This window comes from Myotis nattereri (assembly GCF_964212035.1).
Source record: "Myotis nattereri genome assembly, chromosome: 1".
In the NCBI taxonomy this organism is placed as follows: domain Eukaryota; kingdom Metazoa; phylum Chordata; class Mammalia; order Chiroptera; family Vespertilionidae; genus Myotis; species Myotis nattereri.
In genome coordinates, this window is record NC_138075.1 from 4,655,864 (window position 1) to 4,675,098 (window position 19,235).

Genomic DNA, 19,235 nt, shown 5'->3' on the forward strand with positions numbered 1-19,235 from the left:
ATTTGTGAATTGATATGAAAAACTCAGTTTAATTCCTTTTAGGCAGTTTACTTTTGATTATATAGGGAGACTAACCAGTATTTAAAGCCATATTCTAAGCAGCAGGGCTTTTTGGGGTTGGTTTAGTGCCATATACGATTGCCATGTAAAATTTTAAATAACCTCATGAAATGAGATGTTTTTAGCAAACTATATTCTTGGAAAGAACTTTGAGCAGGATTGGGTTCAAACTGCCCATTATTTTGGAAGGAACTCTAAACTTTTCTGAACCCCAATAGTACTGTTTGTTTGAAAGTACAGCTATTGTCAGTCTTTGAGGAAGTTACTGGAACGGGATTGTTGGATTGGACTGACACCAGCCTAGGAAGTAGGATTAGCTGTACAACTTCCAGCCTCAAACTCCGAGGGGACCATGTTTTTCTGTGGCCTAAACAGCCTCCTGTGGGAAGATACGCTGTCCTTTTAGAGTCAGCAGGAAGCATGGTTTTGAAAGACAAGAAACAAAGCTTTGGGGAAAAATTTCTTGAGTAGCAATAGTGCTTCAGTTTTTGAAGTCATTCTCTGAGCGTGGAATTTTAGACTAATGGGAATATACCAGAGTCTGGGCTCAAAAAAGTCCTCCAGCTTTTTTGAAAAGTGTTTGTATGTAAGAATCTTTATGCTCTAAAATTATTGACTAAAGTTGCCTTTTGATAAAATTATTTTAGGTTTTAGTGAACGCATGTGGTATGTTTAAGATCTTTAAAACTCTAGGTTGTTAGACTGAACCATACAAACATTTTAATGTGTTTTTAATTTAGGTCTTGCTATCACAGATGAAATTTTGCTGAGTAAGGGAGAGTGGTCCAAACTTTTTGAAGCTCCAAACTTCTTTCAAAAGTACAAGTATGTATTTTAAGGCATGTTGGACATGTTGCTCTCTTAAGTAATGGTTCATATGTGCAGTCTCTTCTTGCTAGATGAATATAGTTCTGAATTTGTCTTTAAACATCTACAGAACTTGCCTGTCACAAAGTTTGCACTGTTTTTAGTTAAACCCCTTATTTTTTTTATCTGTCAAGGTTAAGTATGGCCCCTACAGTTTTGCTGCTTTCTGTAACCAGACTCCTACATTTGTAGAAACTTCAATTTTGTAGATACATGTTAGTCCTCACCAAACCTCAAAATCTGTATACCCTGGCAAAGGAGTGAACTGTTAAAATTTGTAGTTAATATTCTCTATTAAGACACTAAGTATTTACAGCTCTTTCAGGAAACTTACTTATCATTAAGATTCTCTATAACATAGGCAAAGCTAATAAAGTGTCATTATAGTTTAATGTTTTCAATAGTTAACAGCATACAATTGGCCTACAGATTCCCCCTAATGTTAACAAAGCCCCTTTAAATATTTCCACAAATAATTTTTTTGGAATCTAGGTTGGGGTAATAGTTTTTACTAATGGTTTTAATATAATGGTTTAACACCTTAGTACAGGTTAAAAGCCTGATTGTGTTGGTTTTGATGAAATTGTAAGTTACAATAAATCTTACTTTTAAAAAAAAATGGACTTGCACTTTTATTTGCCCTGAGCTGAAAACTTGCCAAAGTCCCACTTAATTTTTTTTCTTTAATGGTTGAAACTTTCCTGACCATTTGATTTTGTGGATTGTGTTTTGTAATAATCGAAGCAAGATTGCTTTATGCTATTTCCCCAATTAAAAACAAGAATGATGACCTTCATGATGTCTCTGTGTTTTGTTTCTGTATCTTTTGCATGAAATAGCAGTGATGGAGCCAGCTTATTGTGTTCTGGGAGCACTACCTTGCCAGTAAACAGTTAAATAGCATAACATTGAATGTTCTTGTTTATTACTTATTCCCCATAAGTTGTGCTTTTCCATTTGGCAGATAATTTTTGTTTGTTTTTTATTTGAATCAGTGTTTAGGGAGCACTTTTGAACATTGAAGCTAATGAACATATATTCTGATACTTTAAAAACTACATAATAGAGTACATAATTACTTGTGTGGAGAGTAATAAATTGGTTTTATAGACAAGTAGCAACATCTCTTAATGCCTGAGAATCAAAGATGAAGCTGGATTCATTCTTTTTCCTATCTCATTTCCTCATAGGATGAGAGGGGTAGAATGAAGTTCTTGAAAGTACTTCAGTGTCTTTCTTTACTTTAGGAAAGATTACTGTTGAAATTGAACAAAGCTTGATAGTGTTATCCATTTGAATAAATTTGTATTATTAGAACTTGGAAAGTTTTTTTTTAAGTTTGCTTAATCTTTTTCTTTTAAAACTTTTAGGCTGTCTTTCAATCTGTGCCAAATAGCGTCTGTCAGCTCTTCAGTCTACTGAAAAGATTATAGATTCCCATCTACTGAATTCTCTTGAAACAATCATTGTAGGTTATCACAAATGACTAAACTTAATTAGACATGAGGATATAGCAACAAATAGGAAATTATGTCAGGAAAAATAAAATTTCAGCTGTGAGTTCTTGGAAAACAGATTTGAAGTCATGACAACGATGGGCTAATTCTCTCTATCCCAAATTGAATTTCTTCGAAAAATTTTCTCAAATTTCTAGTAAATAAATGCTTTGATTAGACTTCAGAGGTGTTTACAGATTTGAGGGTTTTTTTTGTTTTGTTTTTGTTTTTGTTTTTTTTTTTAAAGAGGAAGGGAGAGAGAATCATCGATGTGAGCCATATCAATCGGTTGCCTCCAGGGCACACCCTGAGTGGGGACTGAACTTGCAATCTAGACATGTGCCCTGATCAGAAATGGAACCTTCCAGTGGACGGGACAATACTCCAACCAAATGAGCCACACAGGCCAGCCTTGACTTTGTCTTTTAAAATATATGAAATACTCTAAAGATTGGCTGTACAACTGAATTGAAATTCTTAGTTTTCCCTTGAATCAAAATTGGTTAAACCTTATTTGAAGTATATCGTGCAAGTATTTGTTACATCTTAAGATTTTAAATCGTGTAAAATACCTGCTTGCCATTCTTGGGAGAGAAGTATGGAGGAAATTTTGTCTGCCTTCTGAAGACAAATCATTTTCCAGAAGAGATTAGTGGTCCTTTTGAAGGGAATAACATTGTGTTATGAAATCTTAAATAATCTTAAGAAAATTATTTTTTTCCTTAAGGGATACTCAAATTAAAACTTAAGTAGCAATAAAATAAGTTATTATTGGCATAGTAACTGAATACTTATTTTAGGTATTTGATTTCACTAGGAAACAAGGAAGAGAAGATATAGGAAAAAAGCCAGAATGTTGTTTAAGGTGTAAGATTAATAATTTATAATTTCAACAAGTACATATGTATAAAATACTTTAGCCTTAAAATGTTTTAAAAACTAAAAATAGTGAACTATAAGTCTTGGTCCAGAGTTACTTAAAGATGGAATAGCATGGATTTTTTCAAAGAATTAAATTTTCACTCATATGAGCTATGATCTACCCAGGTAAAATATTAATGTATGAAATAGGAAACCTACTTACAAGATACTTTTTAGGGGGTAAATAGTTATTAAGTAATAATAGCAACTAAATTAAATGTTCTTAGGAGTTTTTAAATAGGGTTTAATTCATTTGGAGCACAATTTTATACTTAAATTTATTTTTGGGAATAGATAAATTTTAAATTTGGGGAAATGTTAATTGCTGTTACATTAATACTTGAAAGTGTCTCTGAGGGCATCTGAGTGCCTGAAGCCTGACAGAATGAAATAGGGAATTACATTTTATTTTTTTGAACAGCAACAAAGTAGTCTAAATTTAGTACTACTTGGTCTTTATGCTCTGACAGGGATTTGAGGAGCTGAACACCAGTTCCGGTTTTTAGGCTTACACTGAGTTGGGATTCTGCTCTTAGTTTCTTCCATGGGCGAGTCTTTGTTTTATAAATAAGTTCCTGATGGCAAGTTATTTATGTTAAACTAAACTATTGTATTTTGTATCTACCACTTTAAATTTGCTTAAATGTGGCTGAGTAAAGGACATTTAACCTCAGCATAAATATTTATCAGTTATTCAACACTCTCCGCTGTGTTGAAATAAATGCATTTGTATTTAAACAATGTACAGAGTAGAGACCCTCCCCCCAACTCATCAAGAACCAGTCGAACTCTAAACTTCAAACATTAACCTTTGAATTGCCAACAAAATATGTTTAAATGATTTGTATATTTGCCTTAGTAAATAGAGAACATTGTACATTTTAGATTTTGTTGAAGACTCAGGTGGTCATTAAGAATATCCATTTTAATAGTGTGGTAAAGTGATTTAGAGATGGCGTATTTTGTCCCTAAGCTAGGTGAACCCAGACAATTTTGCTTTTTTGAGTTTTTATGTATGCTTGCTTTTTATACTTTGTTGTCTCTTGTTATAAGTTGTTATACTTTGTCAGAGAGCTATCTGCTTTTCCCTGTTTTTGTTCTTTAAATCTGCCCATCTTCAATTTCCTAGGGAACTGGAAATCAGGTTACTGATCTTGTTAGGATTTGTTTGATTTAATAAAATTTAGGGCTCCTGAGAGTAGGGTTCTGTGTGCATACAATGCATGAGCTTTTGAAAGTGCTTCCATGTGACTGACTGATTTGGGCATCTGTGCTTGTTCTATATACAGTTGACCCTTGAGAAATGCAGGGGTTGGGGCACTAAACCCCCTGCAGGTGAAGCCTGTGTGTAACTTTTTTTTTTTTTTAATATATTTTATTGATTTTTTACAGAGAGGAAGGGAGAGAGATAGAGAGTTAGAAACATCGATGATGAGAGAAACATCGATCAGCTGCCTCCTGCACACCTCCTACTGGGGATGTGCCTGCAACCCAGGTACATGCCCTTGACCGGAATCGAACTTGGGACCTTTCAGTCCGCAGGCCGATGCTCTATCCAAAGACTTAACTACTAATACTGTGCTGTTGACTAGAAACGCTACTGTTAAATAATTGAGAGACAATTTGTATGTTATATAAGTATTGCATCCTTTGTCCTTAAAGTAAGCTAGAGAAAAAATGTTATTAAAGTCATAAGGAAAATGCATTTACAGTATTTATTGAAAAAAAAAATCACATATGAGTGGACCTGCACAGTTCATACATACCTGTGTGGTTCAAGGGTCAGCTGTATTGGTTTGCTCCCACCAATGCTGAGCAGGTTAAAATGGGAAAGGAAGTAGTAGTCTGAATGGATTTAGACTGCATATTCACATATCTAGCTATATGTTTTCGTATGTATATACATCACCCCTGTTTCCATTAATTTATAAGTATTTGAGCTTAACTCGTTGGAACTTCTCAAGCCCTCCTCAGGTGTTACCCATTGTACAAGTTTAGGTCTGAGTTCCACAACTATGAAAAATCAGAACTATTTTTTTTTTCAAATAATTTGTGAGCATAAATAATCAAATAGTCTGTTTTAAGGGAGTTTGGTTAAAATAAATGCTTAAACTTGCCAAATCTTCAGTATCCCTTGCCTCTATCTTCAAGGGGTGGGTGGCTAATTTGAACTAGGGCTGGTGGTGGTTTCTTTTCTGGGTCTCAGGCATACATTTGCTTCTGGACAGAAATCTTAATCTGTAAAATGCGAAAGATAACAAAAGGTCCAGCCTTTTGAATGAATAAAGTAATTTAAACCTGATAATGTTAGCTTGCTGTTTGAGGTGAAGTGAGGAGTTTGGCTTGCAGCACCTGTAAAACGATTCTGTAGGAGAGTGTATAGGACTGAACTTTCTACTCTTATCAAATGGAATTGTATGAATTACGCTTCAGTTATAGTTTGTTTTAAAAAGTACTTAAAATAGTTATTTGGTCTTGATGGTATTTTCTAAAAACTTGCTTTTTCTCTAATTGTTTTTTTTTAATCCTCATTCAAGGGTACTTTTCCATTGATTTTTAGAGAGAGTGGGGGAGAGAGGGAAAGACAGAGAGAAACATTGATGTGTTTTTCTCACATCAGTGGGTTGCCTTCTGCATGTGCCCTGACCAGGGTCCGGGCTGGGAAGGAGCCTGCAACTGAGGTACATGCCCTTGACAGGAACTGAATCTGGGACCCTTCAGTCTGCAGGCCAACGCTCTATCCACTGAACCAAACTGGCTAGGGTGCTTTTTCTCTTAATTTCAATGGCATTGGAATCTGCATAGAAATCAAATTTCCTCAATCCTCTCACCTTAGTGATGTCTGTTTCTTTGTTACAGAAATGTATGCTGTTACTTGAAAAAGTCATGAGGCCTAACTTCAGTATTAATTAACTTGGCTTTGTTTTTGCTACCTTTTATTTGAATTAAGAAGCATGATGTGTTTGATACTGCTTTTTGAAGATACTGATGTAATATGCAATTTTAGTGATCCTGTTCTTGTGGCTACAACCTTGCTTGGTGCTTTATTTCCATTAAAATAATTTTGTTCTAATGCACTGTATTTTAGTGAGCAGCTTTTTATAGGTAAAGTGCTCCACTGTAGTCACTGAACCAAATTATCAGTTAATGTTTATTCAGCATTCTTGAATTAAGCTGCTTTTTGGGTTATTATTTATAAAATAGTAATGTTACAGAAGTATTAAACTTGCCAGTGGTTATAGCAACTTGGAAATTTAGCTTTTATTATTTTATGTACATTTTGAGATTGCAATTTCCCCCTTGCTAAGTTGATGCTGATACATAACTCATGAAGCTTATTATCTTGTGGTGTTAATATCCAGCACAAAGCACTTAAATAAAATAAATAGCATGTTGTCTTTATCTTCAAAGGCATTATATTGTACTTCTAGCAAGTGCACCAACAGAAAAACAACGCCTAGAATGGTAAGTACAAGATTAGACTTTACAGAAAAAATAAGCTTCAAAATGAATCAGATAGCCACAAAACGCAGTAGGAGAGGGGATGAAGTTCTTAAACCATCCAGTTTGGTTTTAGTCATAAATGGTGCTTTGCTACTTATAATGGAAGTATAGGAATATGGGGTTTCATATACAACTTTTGTTTGCTTTAGATGCCTGTATCACTTCCTAACCGTTTATTTTAAAGTACGTTAAAAAAAGTGCTTTAATTTAGCTTACTATTTTTTTCTTTAAATATTTGTGAGGATATGTTTTGAAATCTTCCTAGTTTGAAATGTGGTTTGATTATCTTTTCCCCTGTTTTCTCTTCAGCATTTTTGGGTAGAGCATAAGGCTTTGTTTTATCTATGGGGGTCCAGACAGTTAAACTGCCCCCTGTGTGTTTAAGTATGATCTTCAAAATACTGCTTTAATAAACATTTGGTTTTGTGTATTTTGCTTTATTTTTTAAATTGACAATTTTTATTAATACTAAGTGACATTTGTTTAGGGTGGGCTTGGTGGAATCGAAAATCCGAATCTTGGTTGGAAGTTTGGAGAAGAATGAATTTATTACACTGGCTCATGTGAATCCCCAGTCATTTCCAGCACCCAAAGAAAATCCTGACAAGTAAGCAGTCTTCTAGTTTAATTTCCTCTTCCCATTTTTAATTTTTACTCAGAGAAGCATTTATAGGCAATTTTTAAAAACTGGAGTCACTTTTATTTATTGATTATATGTAGCTCAAAACCAATTTGAGATTTACAGTTTAGGTTTTCCTGATCAGAATTGAAGAGAAAAATTATTCCTAGAGAAAAACTACCACTGAAATACATTGTTTTCTCTGATAATAGTAATGATTAGGTGCCTATTAGTGAATTAGAGTTCATGTTATGCAAGTCTGCCCTTTAGCACTCCTCCTTAACATCTTTCTTGTCCTGTTTTGTGCAGTGGTTGTCAGAATAGCTATTATAGCAAACATCAGTCTTTGCATTTTATCTTAATTTTTAAAAGAGAATTTACTTGGATTTGACTTTGTAAAAATCTGACTTGTATTCTGGAACATTGAGAAGATAGGATAAAAGGAGGCTCACTTCATATTTTAAGGGTCTTTCATGGGTTAATTTCTGGTTTGATGAGATTCTGTATGTATTTTGTTGCATTTTGGAGAGTGAAGTGAGTTTTCATAAAAAGCTTTTAACACATTGTTTGCGGGTAGTTTTTATCGTGCGCTAACAGGTGGCGCGGCCCATTTTTGCTAATTTTTTGCGCAAATGGCAACGTTCAGTAAAATTACGATAACTTTAGTTTACGTATTTATACGTTACCCGCATTCTACCGCTAGTCTATAAAAAACGTATTAATACGTGTCCCGCGCTCTACTACACTGGTAGAACGTATAAATATGTAAAACGTGTAAACACGTTTCCCGCATACAATGTGTTAAAAAGGATTAAAGACTGAAAATACAAATAAGTGGATCATTTAAGGTTGTGCTTGTAATAGAATAGCTGTTATTCTGATTGCTTGTACAGATTATTTCCTTTTGCAGTCATGTAAAAGAGTATGATTTGAGCTTTGTACACATTTTTCTTTTATTGCTGCAGTCTTTTTTTAAAAAAATATATCTTAATGAATTTTTACAGAGAGGAGGAGAGAGGGATAGAGAGTTAGAAACATTGATGAGAGAGAAACATCGATCAGCTGCCTCCTGCACACTCCCTACTGGGGATGTGCCCACAACCAAGTTATATGCCCTTGACCGGAATCGAACCTGGGACCCTTGAGTCCACAGGCTGACACTCTATCCACTGAGCCAAACCGGTTAGGGCTGTTGCTGCAGTCGTAATTATTGAAAGACTACATGCTCCATTCAGTAGATATGTCATTAAATGTTCAAAGGTATGAAGTACTCTTGTTACAGTTACTATATGTAGTCAGTCAATTTCTGTTCATGTGGCCTTTTCAATTAAGTTTTAGTTAAATTTTTATTTCAAGGATATCCTTTGTTTCACGTTTTTCTACAATATGTTAATTTCGTTCCTTTGTTGGTTTGAACATAATTTTTTTTTTGTTCACAATGTCTCTGGTACTTTAGGATCATCATTAAGAAAATTGGCTATCAGTACATAGATAATACAAATATTTTTGTCCTAGTGCTCTGATGGTGTATATATTAATAGAAAAGTAGAGGACGGGTTTCAGGGGAGGACTTTGAGTTTTAATGGAGTTTGGGCTTAGAACTTTACTGAATTTGCTTATACGTTTATATTTCAAGTCTTTCCCTATACCTCAGGTTGTCAGTCACTTTGATAACTATTTTTATGAAAGCTTGGTAAACAATATTAATACTCATTACTTTTCAGGGAAGAATTTCGCACGATGTGGGTGATTGGATTAGTGTTTAAAAAAACGGAAAACTCTGAAAATCTCAGTGTTGATCTCACCTATGATATTCAGTCCTTCACAGATACAGGTATAGCTCTATTTGGACAATCAAAACGTACTTGCATATTTGAATTTGTCTTCATATTTCATAGTGATATTTGTAATATTAAAATTTCCTGGGGCTAGCGAACACTAATCATAAAAATAATCTTAATTTTTTTGGATTAATTATTAGTTTCTGTTTTCTAATATATAAATGATTGTTTTTTTCTATTATGTTAGACCTAAAGTTAAGTCAAACCATTTTAAATTTGATTTGTTCACAACTACTTATTAGAAGCCACCTGAATATTTGATTGTCTAAAAGACCGAGTCTGTGCCTGACTGCCTTAATGATCTTGCATCGTAGGAATTTCTGAAGCTAAACTTTTGGTAACCTTGAGGAAATTTATTCTCTATGTCAAATATAGACTCAAGTGTTTATTCATGGGTGAGGGAGAGGGTGATGAGAGCTGCATTTAAGATTGACCTGTACCCTGAGATATAATACAGTATATAGTTTAAAGTCCAAAAGGGAGATAGAGTGGACAGAGCTAAGACTGTATAAATGCACAGCTTTTCAAGAGAGTGGTGAGTATGTATAGAGACGATGATGAATGACGTCTTTTTTAGGGACTAATTTTTCTTTGCAAACAACCTCCCCACCCCCATTTAAAAAACTCCAGTGTGTGTCATTTTCACTGTCCTCAATGAAGAGTCCCCCCAAGGACATTCAGATTTAACATCAAACTTTTTTTTACATCCTTAGAGAAGGAGAGAAAACAATTTTTCTAATTGTAAAGGAGAAATGTAAAGGAAAAATAAAGGGAAAAGAATATGTATTTCAGTATGCAAATGCCTAGGTACAGTGACTAGAAGATACACTGTACTCAGCTGATGACACCTATGTGTAGAGTCACTAGCAGTGTGACATCTGTGAATTCCTACTGATCCAGGTGTTACCTGTTGTGATTCAGAGACCAGCAGCATTGCAATTGGTGACATAATAAAAGTTAACGTTTTAAATTGAACAAAAGGTGATCTCTTGATATATGTGGTAGTTGCATTCCTGGAAAATTCAGATTAAAAATCCTTTTTTCTTGGTAAAATTGAGTTGAGTTCTTGCTTCAAATAAGTGTGTTTTTTATCTTTAGGAATGTAAGTAGGACATGGTCCAATTCTTTATTGTGAGGAACTCCCCACATTGAAGCATATTTAGTGTCCATATCAAGTAATAATCCTTAATTACTGTGACAGCAAAAGCACTCATACAGGCTTTTAGGATATGATTTGGAGGGTGCTGATGACTCTGTCTGCTGAGCACCACAGACGTGTGTTTTTCCAAAGTAAAAATTCTGATGTCACCTTAAACCGTTTGTGAACTAACAAATCATGTAGAGATAATTGAATAAGAAAATTTGTTTTGTATCTAAGTTGAGCTCTTTATCAAAGATTGTATTAATGAACTTATCAATTATTTGAAGCAAGAACTCAACTCAATTTTACCAAAAAAGAGGATTTTTAATCTGAATTTTCCAGGATTGCAACTACCACATATATCAAGAGATCACCTTTTGTTCAATTTAAAACGTTAACTTTTATTATGTCACCAATTGCAATGCTGCTGGTCTCTGAATCACAACAGGTAACACCTGGATCAGTAGGAATTCACAGATGTCACATTGCTAGTGATTCTACACATAGGTGTCATCAGCTGAGTACAGTGTATCTTCTAGTCACTGTACCTAGGCATTTGCATACTGAAATACATATTCTTTTCAAAATTTTCAAGGCACTTTCAGGTATTTTTGGGTAGCAAATATTTAGTTTCCTATATCTTGAAAATTTTAATAGAATACTTTCTGAGATTTTTTAAAAAATAAGTATTTTATTGATTTTTTTTTTTTTTACAGAGAGGAAGGGAGAGGGATAGAGTTAGAAACATCGATGAGAGAGAAACATCTATCAGCTGCCTCCTGCACAACCCCTACTGGGGATGTGCCTGCAACCAAGGTACATGCCCTTGACCAGAATCGAACCTGGGACCCTTCAGTCCGCAGGCCGCCGCTCTATCCACTGAGCCAAACCGGTTAGGGCAAGATTTCTTTTTAATAAAACAAATTTAACTTGTTCAAAACCCAAAATTTTACCTCCACTCTCTTCCAGCTTCAAATGTTTTTTATCTCAAGTTTTAACAACTGTTTTCTTGTAGTTGTTCAAGCTGAAAATCTTGGAGTCCTCCTCTCTTGTTTTTCTCAGATAGTAAGTCCTTACTTAATGTCACGGATAGATTCTTGGAAATTGTGACTTTCAGCGAAACGATATGTATAACAAAACCAGTTTTACCGTAGGTTAATTGATATAAACATGAGTTAAGTTCCTGCTGCATAGTTCTTGTTTCAAAATCATCACCAAATTTCTAAATAAAGATCCCAAACACTTATAGTGTTGAACATTGACATAAATGTGAGCTATACATAACATTTAAGGAAGATTAATAAGAGCAAGTAAGATAATTATTTCCACTTATTCCAATTCAAGGTGACTAGTGGCTGGAGCCTCTCCTGGTAGACAGGACACCCTTCTAGTGCAGGGCACACTCACACTCACTGAGACTGGGACAATTCGACACCCCCGTTCACCTCACTGTACAGCTCTGGGCTATGTGGGGAAACCGGAGTTCCCGGGGAGACATGAGGAGAAGGTGCAAACTCCATACAGGCTGCGATCCTGGCCAGGAATCAGTCCCCCTGTCCTCCCTTTCCAATCGTATAATGAAATGACGTTATTTGAGGAACTGCTGTGTTTGATATAAATCCATTAAAAAAAATTTTTTTTGCCTCTGCTTTCAGAATACATTGCGATTTCTGCTAATTGGTATTTCTGCTGCTGTCAGCCTAGGCTAGGTCACACTTACCACTGTGGTTGGATTACTGCTGTTGCTATCAGATCCTTGTGCTGCCCTTGCCCACCTTCAGCTCTTTCAGTCAGCATCCAAATCATGCCTCACCTGTTCAAAACCTGTAATGGCTGTCCATGCCACTTGGAATACAAGTCCAGGTCTTTACTGTGGTTTACAAGCCTTCACCTGATCCCACCTCTCCTTATGTCTGACCTCATTTTTTATTATAAGTTCAGAATTCTTTATCCATCTGTCTTGGGGCCAGAAAGTAATCAAGTTAGTATCATTCCAGGGCCTGGAGCAACATTTCTAGCTGAAGAATTTCTACAGGGAACTGTTTGATAGTCACAGTAAGCCCTGGTGGAGATCAAACAGCCACAAACAGGTCAGGTCAGGGTTCGTTGCCAGACGAGTTTTGGCGCCAATCTTATGAAAAACTTCTGTGTTGGGTGGGAGATTTTGGGGTTTTAGAATTAGATAAAGGATTACTGATCTCTACTTTTCCTCCTTCCCTGTGGCCTTTTGTTGTTCCTCGAACATTCCAGGTATGCTCTCCACTCAGGACATTTTGTCCTTGATGTTTGCTCTTCCTGGAATGCTATTCCACCAGGTACTGTCAGATCACTTCCTCACTCTCATTTAAGTCTTCACTCCATGTAACCTTAGTTTCCAGGCTGAGCTTCTTTGCTTCCTCCTCAGCTTTTTCCATAGCACCTATCACCACCTGAAATGAAATAGTTGACTTTTGAGCAACACAGGTTTGCATTGAGCCGGTCCACTGACACGATAAAGATCACTTGCCACCACACAGTTCAAACCCATGTTCAAGAGTCCACTCCGTGGTTGGGAATCCACGTGTGGAGGGCCAGCTAGAGTTCTCTTTGTATTTTTGACTTCCTGGGAGGTCACTGCACCTAACCTCTGCGTTCAAAGGATAACTATGTTTTACTTAATTTTTTTTCCTGTTTATTACATTTTTCCTACTGGAATGTAGAATCTGAAATTATTTTAGCCTCTTATTCCCTGCTATGCCCTGTGTCTAGAGCAGTGTGATACGTATATCCATTCCATAATTATTTGTTGTTGGACTCAGTGAACGAATTTTTCCATTTTTGGAACCCTCTGAAACTAAATTATTCGGATTTATTTATTTTCAGCATATTATTTTTGTTCCTGTGACCTCTGTTATTTGAGTTATTTCTGTAATAGAAAATGTTACTCCTTGTCTTAAAATATGATCTTGCAGATTCTTGAAAAGGTATTTTTAAGTATATTTAAATACGTTTGACTTGTTTTGCTGAATTTGTTACATACTTAGATTAGAATTTAAAATTTTACTGGTAACATTAAAGGGTATGGGCTTAAGAACCTCTTTTTCTCCAATTCCGCTGTTTCTTAAAGAGTGACTCTTTAAAGTTACCACTTTAAGAGTTTTTACACTGGAAGAATTCATATACTTTGTGTTTTGTTTATTTTATTTTTTTTCATTTTGTAAACCTTCTGGTAGAAGGGACTTAGTTTGCTCAGGCAGTGAATTGTCAGAGTAGAGATAGGTTTTCACCTGATGATTTTATACATATGAAGTATTGATGTATAAAGGATGATCCCTGCTTAGAATAGCCTCTCCTGGATGAGTTGAACTGCGTTATTAAAATGTTTTTTTTTTATTTCTCGTAACAATTTTCTAATTGTGTAGTTTATAGGCAAGCAATAAACAGCAAGATGTTTGAGGTGGACATGAAAATTGCTGCAATGCATGTAAAAAGAAAGCAACTCCATGAACTACTACCTAATCATGTGCTTCAAAAAAAGAAAAAGGTAAATTTAAAAAGTACTTTAAAAAGTATTACTAATATAATTTATGTGTCCAGGTTATCAGAACTTCAAAACTGTAGGCTCAGTGAATAAGTTATATTTGAAATAGTCACAGTGTTTAAAAAATTTGTTAAGTGGAGCAGTTGGATTATATGAAATCCTTTTCCTAACCAGGTTTCTTGCACACACTTGCTTCAGACTTTAGGTAGATTAGTGGCGATGCTTTGTATACTTATTTTATAAATACTTAGATTCTCTTCAAAACCTTTTCTTGGCCATTTAATATTCCACATAAGTATCTAACTTCCTTTTCTTTAAAAAGTAAACTAATTCAGTTAGGTATTCTGTAGCTCAAGTAAACTAGAGGAGTTTTTCAATGAAAATGGCTCTATTTTGGTAAGAATTATGCATGTATTTATTTTATTTAACTTTTTAAAGTTATTGAAGATAAAGATCACTAACAGAGGTAACCAGAGTTAATGTTTTATATTATGCTGTTATTAGTGCTTCCTGTTGAGTAACTTTGCTTTTTTATTATTTGGACTTACTATAGAGGACTTACTGGGATTTTAGTTCAGAGATATTTGCTTACTTGGTTTCAAAAATGAATGACTTATTCCTATAATGGAATACTTGAACATACCCGTGAAAATAAATGAACTACAGCTACGTAGTATGTTGAGTTAAAAAGGTACAGATGAGTATGTACCATCTGGTACATTCATGTGAAGTTTACAAGTTTAAAAAATGTAAAACCATATATGATTTTTTAAAAAAATAATATTTTTACTGATTTCAGAGAGGAAGGGAGAGAGAGAGAGAAACATCAGTGATGAGAGACAATCATTGATTGGCTGCCTCCTGCATGCCCCCTACTGGGGATCGAGCCTGCAGCCTGAGCATGTGCCCTTGACTGGAATCGAACCTGGGACCCTTGAGTCCACAGGCCGACGCTCAGTCCACTGAGCCAAACCAGCTAGGTCAAAACCATATATGATTTAAAAGAGAATATGAAATAAATGTATATGTTAGCGAACAATAACCACTGAATTCACCATAATGGATGGCTAACTGGGGCTGGGGTTGGGCAAAGAGGAATAAAGTGTTTGTTTATGTACATAGTGGTTTCTCTAGCTCTAAATGAAAAATTAGAGCATACACGCACACACGTATGGGATGTGAGTGTTTGTCAACAATGCAAATTATTTCTATTAAAATGTTTTTGTAGATAAGTGAACACTGAGGCTGAGAGTATTCTGGAAAGAAAAAAGCTGAAGTAAATTTGACATTACAGTAGCGTTACTTGCCGAAATGGAAATCTGAAGTCACTTTAGAAATCAGCTTTCATTCATAGAACCACTCACAGTTCTTTTGTTGTTCCTATGTCCAGTTACTGTCTTTGAGTGCTTTGCTTTTTAAGAAGCGGGGCCAACATTAGGATTTACATGTGGATATAAGGTTTAGTTTTCAGAAAATTAGTCTTTTCCATAGGATCATTTACACTATTGAATTACCATGTTGAAATCCTACGTTGCCTTAGAGCATTAAGGAATCCTTTGCTTTGGAGAGGCTCATTTATTTACAAATATTTAGGAATGGCACTTACTGACATTTTTTGAAATTATACAATAAAGTTTATTGTAGAATAATTTAAAAATCTGTTAACAATTATTTCTAATCCCGATAGCTAGAGATAGTCATTGTTAATATCGTGTTATTATTCGTAGGCTTTTCTAATACATTTATGTATGTATATGTAAGCTCTCAAATTTAAGGTCCATGCCGTTTCACGTACTTTTTAATTTGCAATGTGTTTTGTATTCAGTGTGTATGTTTAATGTACCATTCCTTTCTCCTTATTTCTCCCACGGAAGGGCTATAGTTGAAGGCTTCTTAGAAGTTAGGAGTATGTGTCTCTCAAATCTATGCCTTTTATAGTCAGCATGACACTTCTGATTTTCATAAATTTTGATTTGTACTTTTTAGTAGAAATCATATGTCAAGTAAAAGACATTCATGTTTCATAGATCTGGATAAAATACAGATGTATTTGATTGAATGTTTTATTGATTGCAGCATTCAACAGAAGGTGTCAGATTGACACCTCTGAATGAGAACAGCCTCGACTTGTCTATGGACAGTGATAACAGCATGTCTGTGCCTTCACCTACTAGTGCTATGAAGACCAGTCCATTGAACAGTTCTGGCAGCTCTCAGGGGTAAGAATACAAGGGAATGGGAGTGTAGTGGCTATTTGTAAACATATTTGATTGTTGTTAAAGTCATCTATTTAGAATATTAATTTTATTCCATCTTAAAATATTTTTTAAATAGCCATTTAACTCTTAGTTTTGCAGAAAGTAATTTGTCCTACTGTGTCACACTTGTGTCCCATATGTCTTGATACAACTATGACTCTTTGTGCTATAACCTCTTGAGTTTCATGTCCTGAGACACCTGCTGCCTCCACTGAGCAGTGTGGTGTGCTAAAGAGAACAGACAAGAGGGACAACATTACTTTGCTGTCCTCGAGCTGCTTTGCCTTTGTTGTGGGGGGAACATATCTATGAAATATTAGGGACCTTCCAAAGAAGGGGAAGATCTACGTGGGCTGGTTTATGTTAGGGAAAACTTTTTGGAAGGATTAAGTGACTCTTTAAAGACGTTTTAAGCAGCTAAATGTTTTTTATTATGAAAGAAATATATGGCTGTGGTAACAAAAATTAGAAAACAAAAGATCATATTTATATTTAACTTCTATAAGTGTATCCTGCAGACTTTTAAAAATATATATATTTATTGATTTCGGAGAGGGAGAGAAGCATCAGTGATGAGAGATAATTATTGATTGGCTATCTCCTGCATGTCCCCTACTGGGTATCGAGCAGCAATCTGGGCATGTGCCTTGAGCAGGAATTGAACCAGCGACCTCTTGTTGCAGGTTAGGATGCTCAACCAAATGAGCCACACCAGCCAGGGCAGATAACATTTTTTAAGAACCGTTCTAATATGGTAGTCACTAGTTGTGTGGCACTTTACATGTAATTAATATTAAATAAAATTAAATGTTCCATTTCTCACTGCCCTTATTTCATCTATATAGTGACTACCATATGGGATAGCGTATATAAAGGACATTGTTATAGAAAGTTCTATGGGACAGTACTGCTTTAGAAGGTTTGTGTATTTTTGATTGTTGGTTATATCTTATTATATGAAATCAGTTACTAATGTATATCTCTGAGAAGTAAATCTGAACAATCCTTTAGAAAGTAATTTCATAAAATTTTATGCTTCTTGGTTTACTTGTCAATGTTTTTAAACAGCAGAAACAGTCCTGCTCCAGCTGTGACAGCAGCATCTGTGACCAACGTCCAGGCCGCCGAAGTTCCTGCGCCACAAGTGGATTCCAGTGAAAGCTCAGGGGGCAAGGGAATTGGTTTGACAGGTTTGAGAGGACTTTACGTTATATGAAGTTTCAGCCTTTGCTCTTTGTTTTTGTTAATCCTCACCCTAGGATATTTTTTCCTTTGAATTTTAAAGAGAGTGGAGAGGAGGGGGAGAGGGAAACATCGATGTGAGAGAGACACATTGGTCGGTTGCCTCCCACCTGGAATCATACCTGCAGCCCAGGTAGCTGCCCTTGGTGAGGAATTGAACCCACGACCCTTTGGTACACAGGCTGGCCTGGCCCTCCAACCACTGACCCACACCGGACTTAGCCTTTGTTTTGAAAGATGGCTTTGTTTGTTAATTAAGTAGTTTGAATTCAGTTTTTTAATGCCATTTTAATATTTGCATGTAAAGTTATCAATGATATCAAATCTAGAGAAATAAAGCTTTATTTGTACCTTAATGTTGATGATTTAATTTTTATGTATTAATGTTTAATTATTACTTAGGTACATCGAGCGAGAGCATTCCTCAAACTGCCACACAGCCAGCCATTTCATCACCACCAAAGCCTGCGGTCTCCAGAGTGGTTTCTGCAACACGCCTGGTCAACCCACCACCACGACCTTCAGGAAATGCAGCAACAAAAATACCTAATCCCACGGGAGGGGTCAAGAGGAAATCCTCACCTCACAGAGAAGAAAGTCCCAAGAAAACCAAAACAGAAGAGGTACCTATATATTAGTTACCCATGAGAACACCAGATTAACTATTTTAAAATCCAGGGAAAGAAAACCTTTGTGGGCCTAAAATGAGAAGCAGGAAGGAGGAAAGCTTATAGGAAATGTTTAGGGCGTGTTGCAGTGCCATAGTTTCTCTCCCCCTTCCTGTTCTCTCAGTGGCCTCTTCCTAAAGCTGTGCCTCTCATTCCAGCTTCTGTAGCATGTCTAGTTCATAACGACTTAGCGTGGACTTAATGGCACCTTCATTTATTGCTCTCATACAGCTGGCTTTTATAGGTACTAATTAAAAAAAATATATATATATATGTAAAGTATATATATATGTCTTTATTGATTTCAGTGAGGAAGGGAGAGAGAGAGCGAGATAGAAATATCAATGATGAGAATTGTTGATCGGTTGCCTCCTGCATGCCCCCCCACTGGGGATTGAGCCCAATCTGGGCATCGAACCATGACCTTCTGGTTCATAGGTTGACTACTGAGCCACTCTGGCTGGGCATGGGTACTGATTTTTTCATAGCTTTTTTGGACATGGTTTTTGTTTCTTGATCCAAATGGAATTTTGGAGTTTTTACACTATACTTGGTAAGAATGCGAGTGGTTCTAAGGGAATTTCCTAATGGAATGCCTGGCCAAAGTTGTAAAGTCAGATTAGTTTGGGGGGCTTGAATTATTATTTTCTCTTAACTCTTTAGGAAATTTTCTAGAAATATGAACTTTTTATATTTTTTTATTTATTTTTTAAATATATTTTATTGATTTCTTACAGAGAGGAAGGGAGAGGGATAGAGAGTTAGAAATACCGATGAGAGAGAAACATCGATCAGCTGCCTCCTGCACACTCCCTACTGGGTATGTGCCTGCAACCAAGGTACATGCCCTTGACCGGAATCGAACCTGGGACCCTTGAGTCCACAGGCCTACGCTCTATCCATTGAGCCAAACCAGTTAGGGCAAGAAATACAAACATCTTATAGTGAATGGTTTATCTTGTCAAAGTCTCAGTTTTAAGAAAACCATTAAAAGTATACATTGATTTTAAGTGTGTATCTTAGTCTAGAAATAGCCTTGTTACACAGTTTCATTGATCCCTGGAGTGACTCTCGTGTTGTTTCCTGTTAGTGAGGCTT

The 19,235-nt window shown here is 35.7% G+C and overlaps 1 protein-coding gene across 2 annotated transcripts in view; it reads left to right on the forward strand.

The window, feature by feature from the left end:
• The window catches only part of PAPOLA (poly(A) polymerase alpha), a 60,909-nt gene that overhangs the window by 31,020 nt on the left and 10,654 nt on the right, over window positions 1-19,235 (forward strand). For both annotated transcript variants that reach the window (XM_081084005.1, XM_081084006.1), the window contains exons 12-19: window positions 801-885; window positions 6,756-6,809; window positions 7,336-7,455; window positions 9,192-9,301; window positions 13,851-13,972; window positions 16,046-16,188; window positions 17,296-17,417; window positions 17,872-18,092. In XM_081084005.1, coding sequence (XP_080940131.1) covers window positions 801-885; window positions 6,756-6,809; window positions 7,336-7,455; window positions 9,192-9,301; window positions 13,851-13,972; window positions 16,046-16,188; window positions 17,296-17,417; window positions 17,872-18,092 — 977 coding nt within the window. The remainder of the gene's footprint in view (window positions 1-800; window positions 886-6,755; window positions 6,810-7,335; window positions 7,456-9,191; window positions 9,302-13,850; window positions 13,973-16,045; window positions 16,189-17,295; window positions 17,418-17,871; window positions 18,093-19,235) is intronic.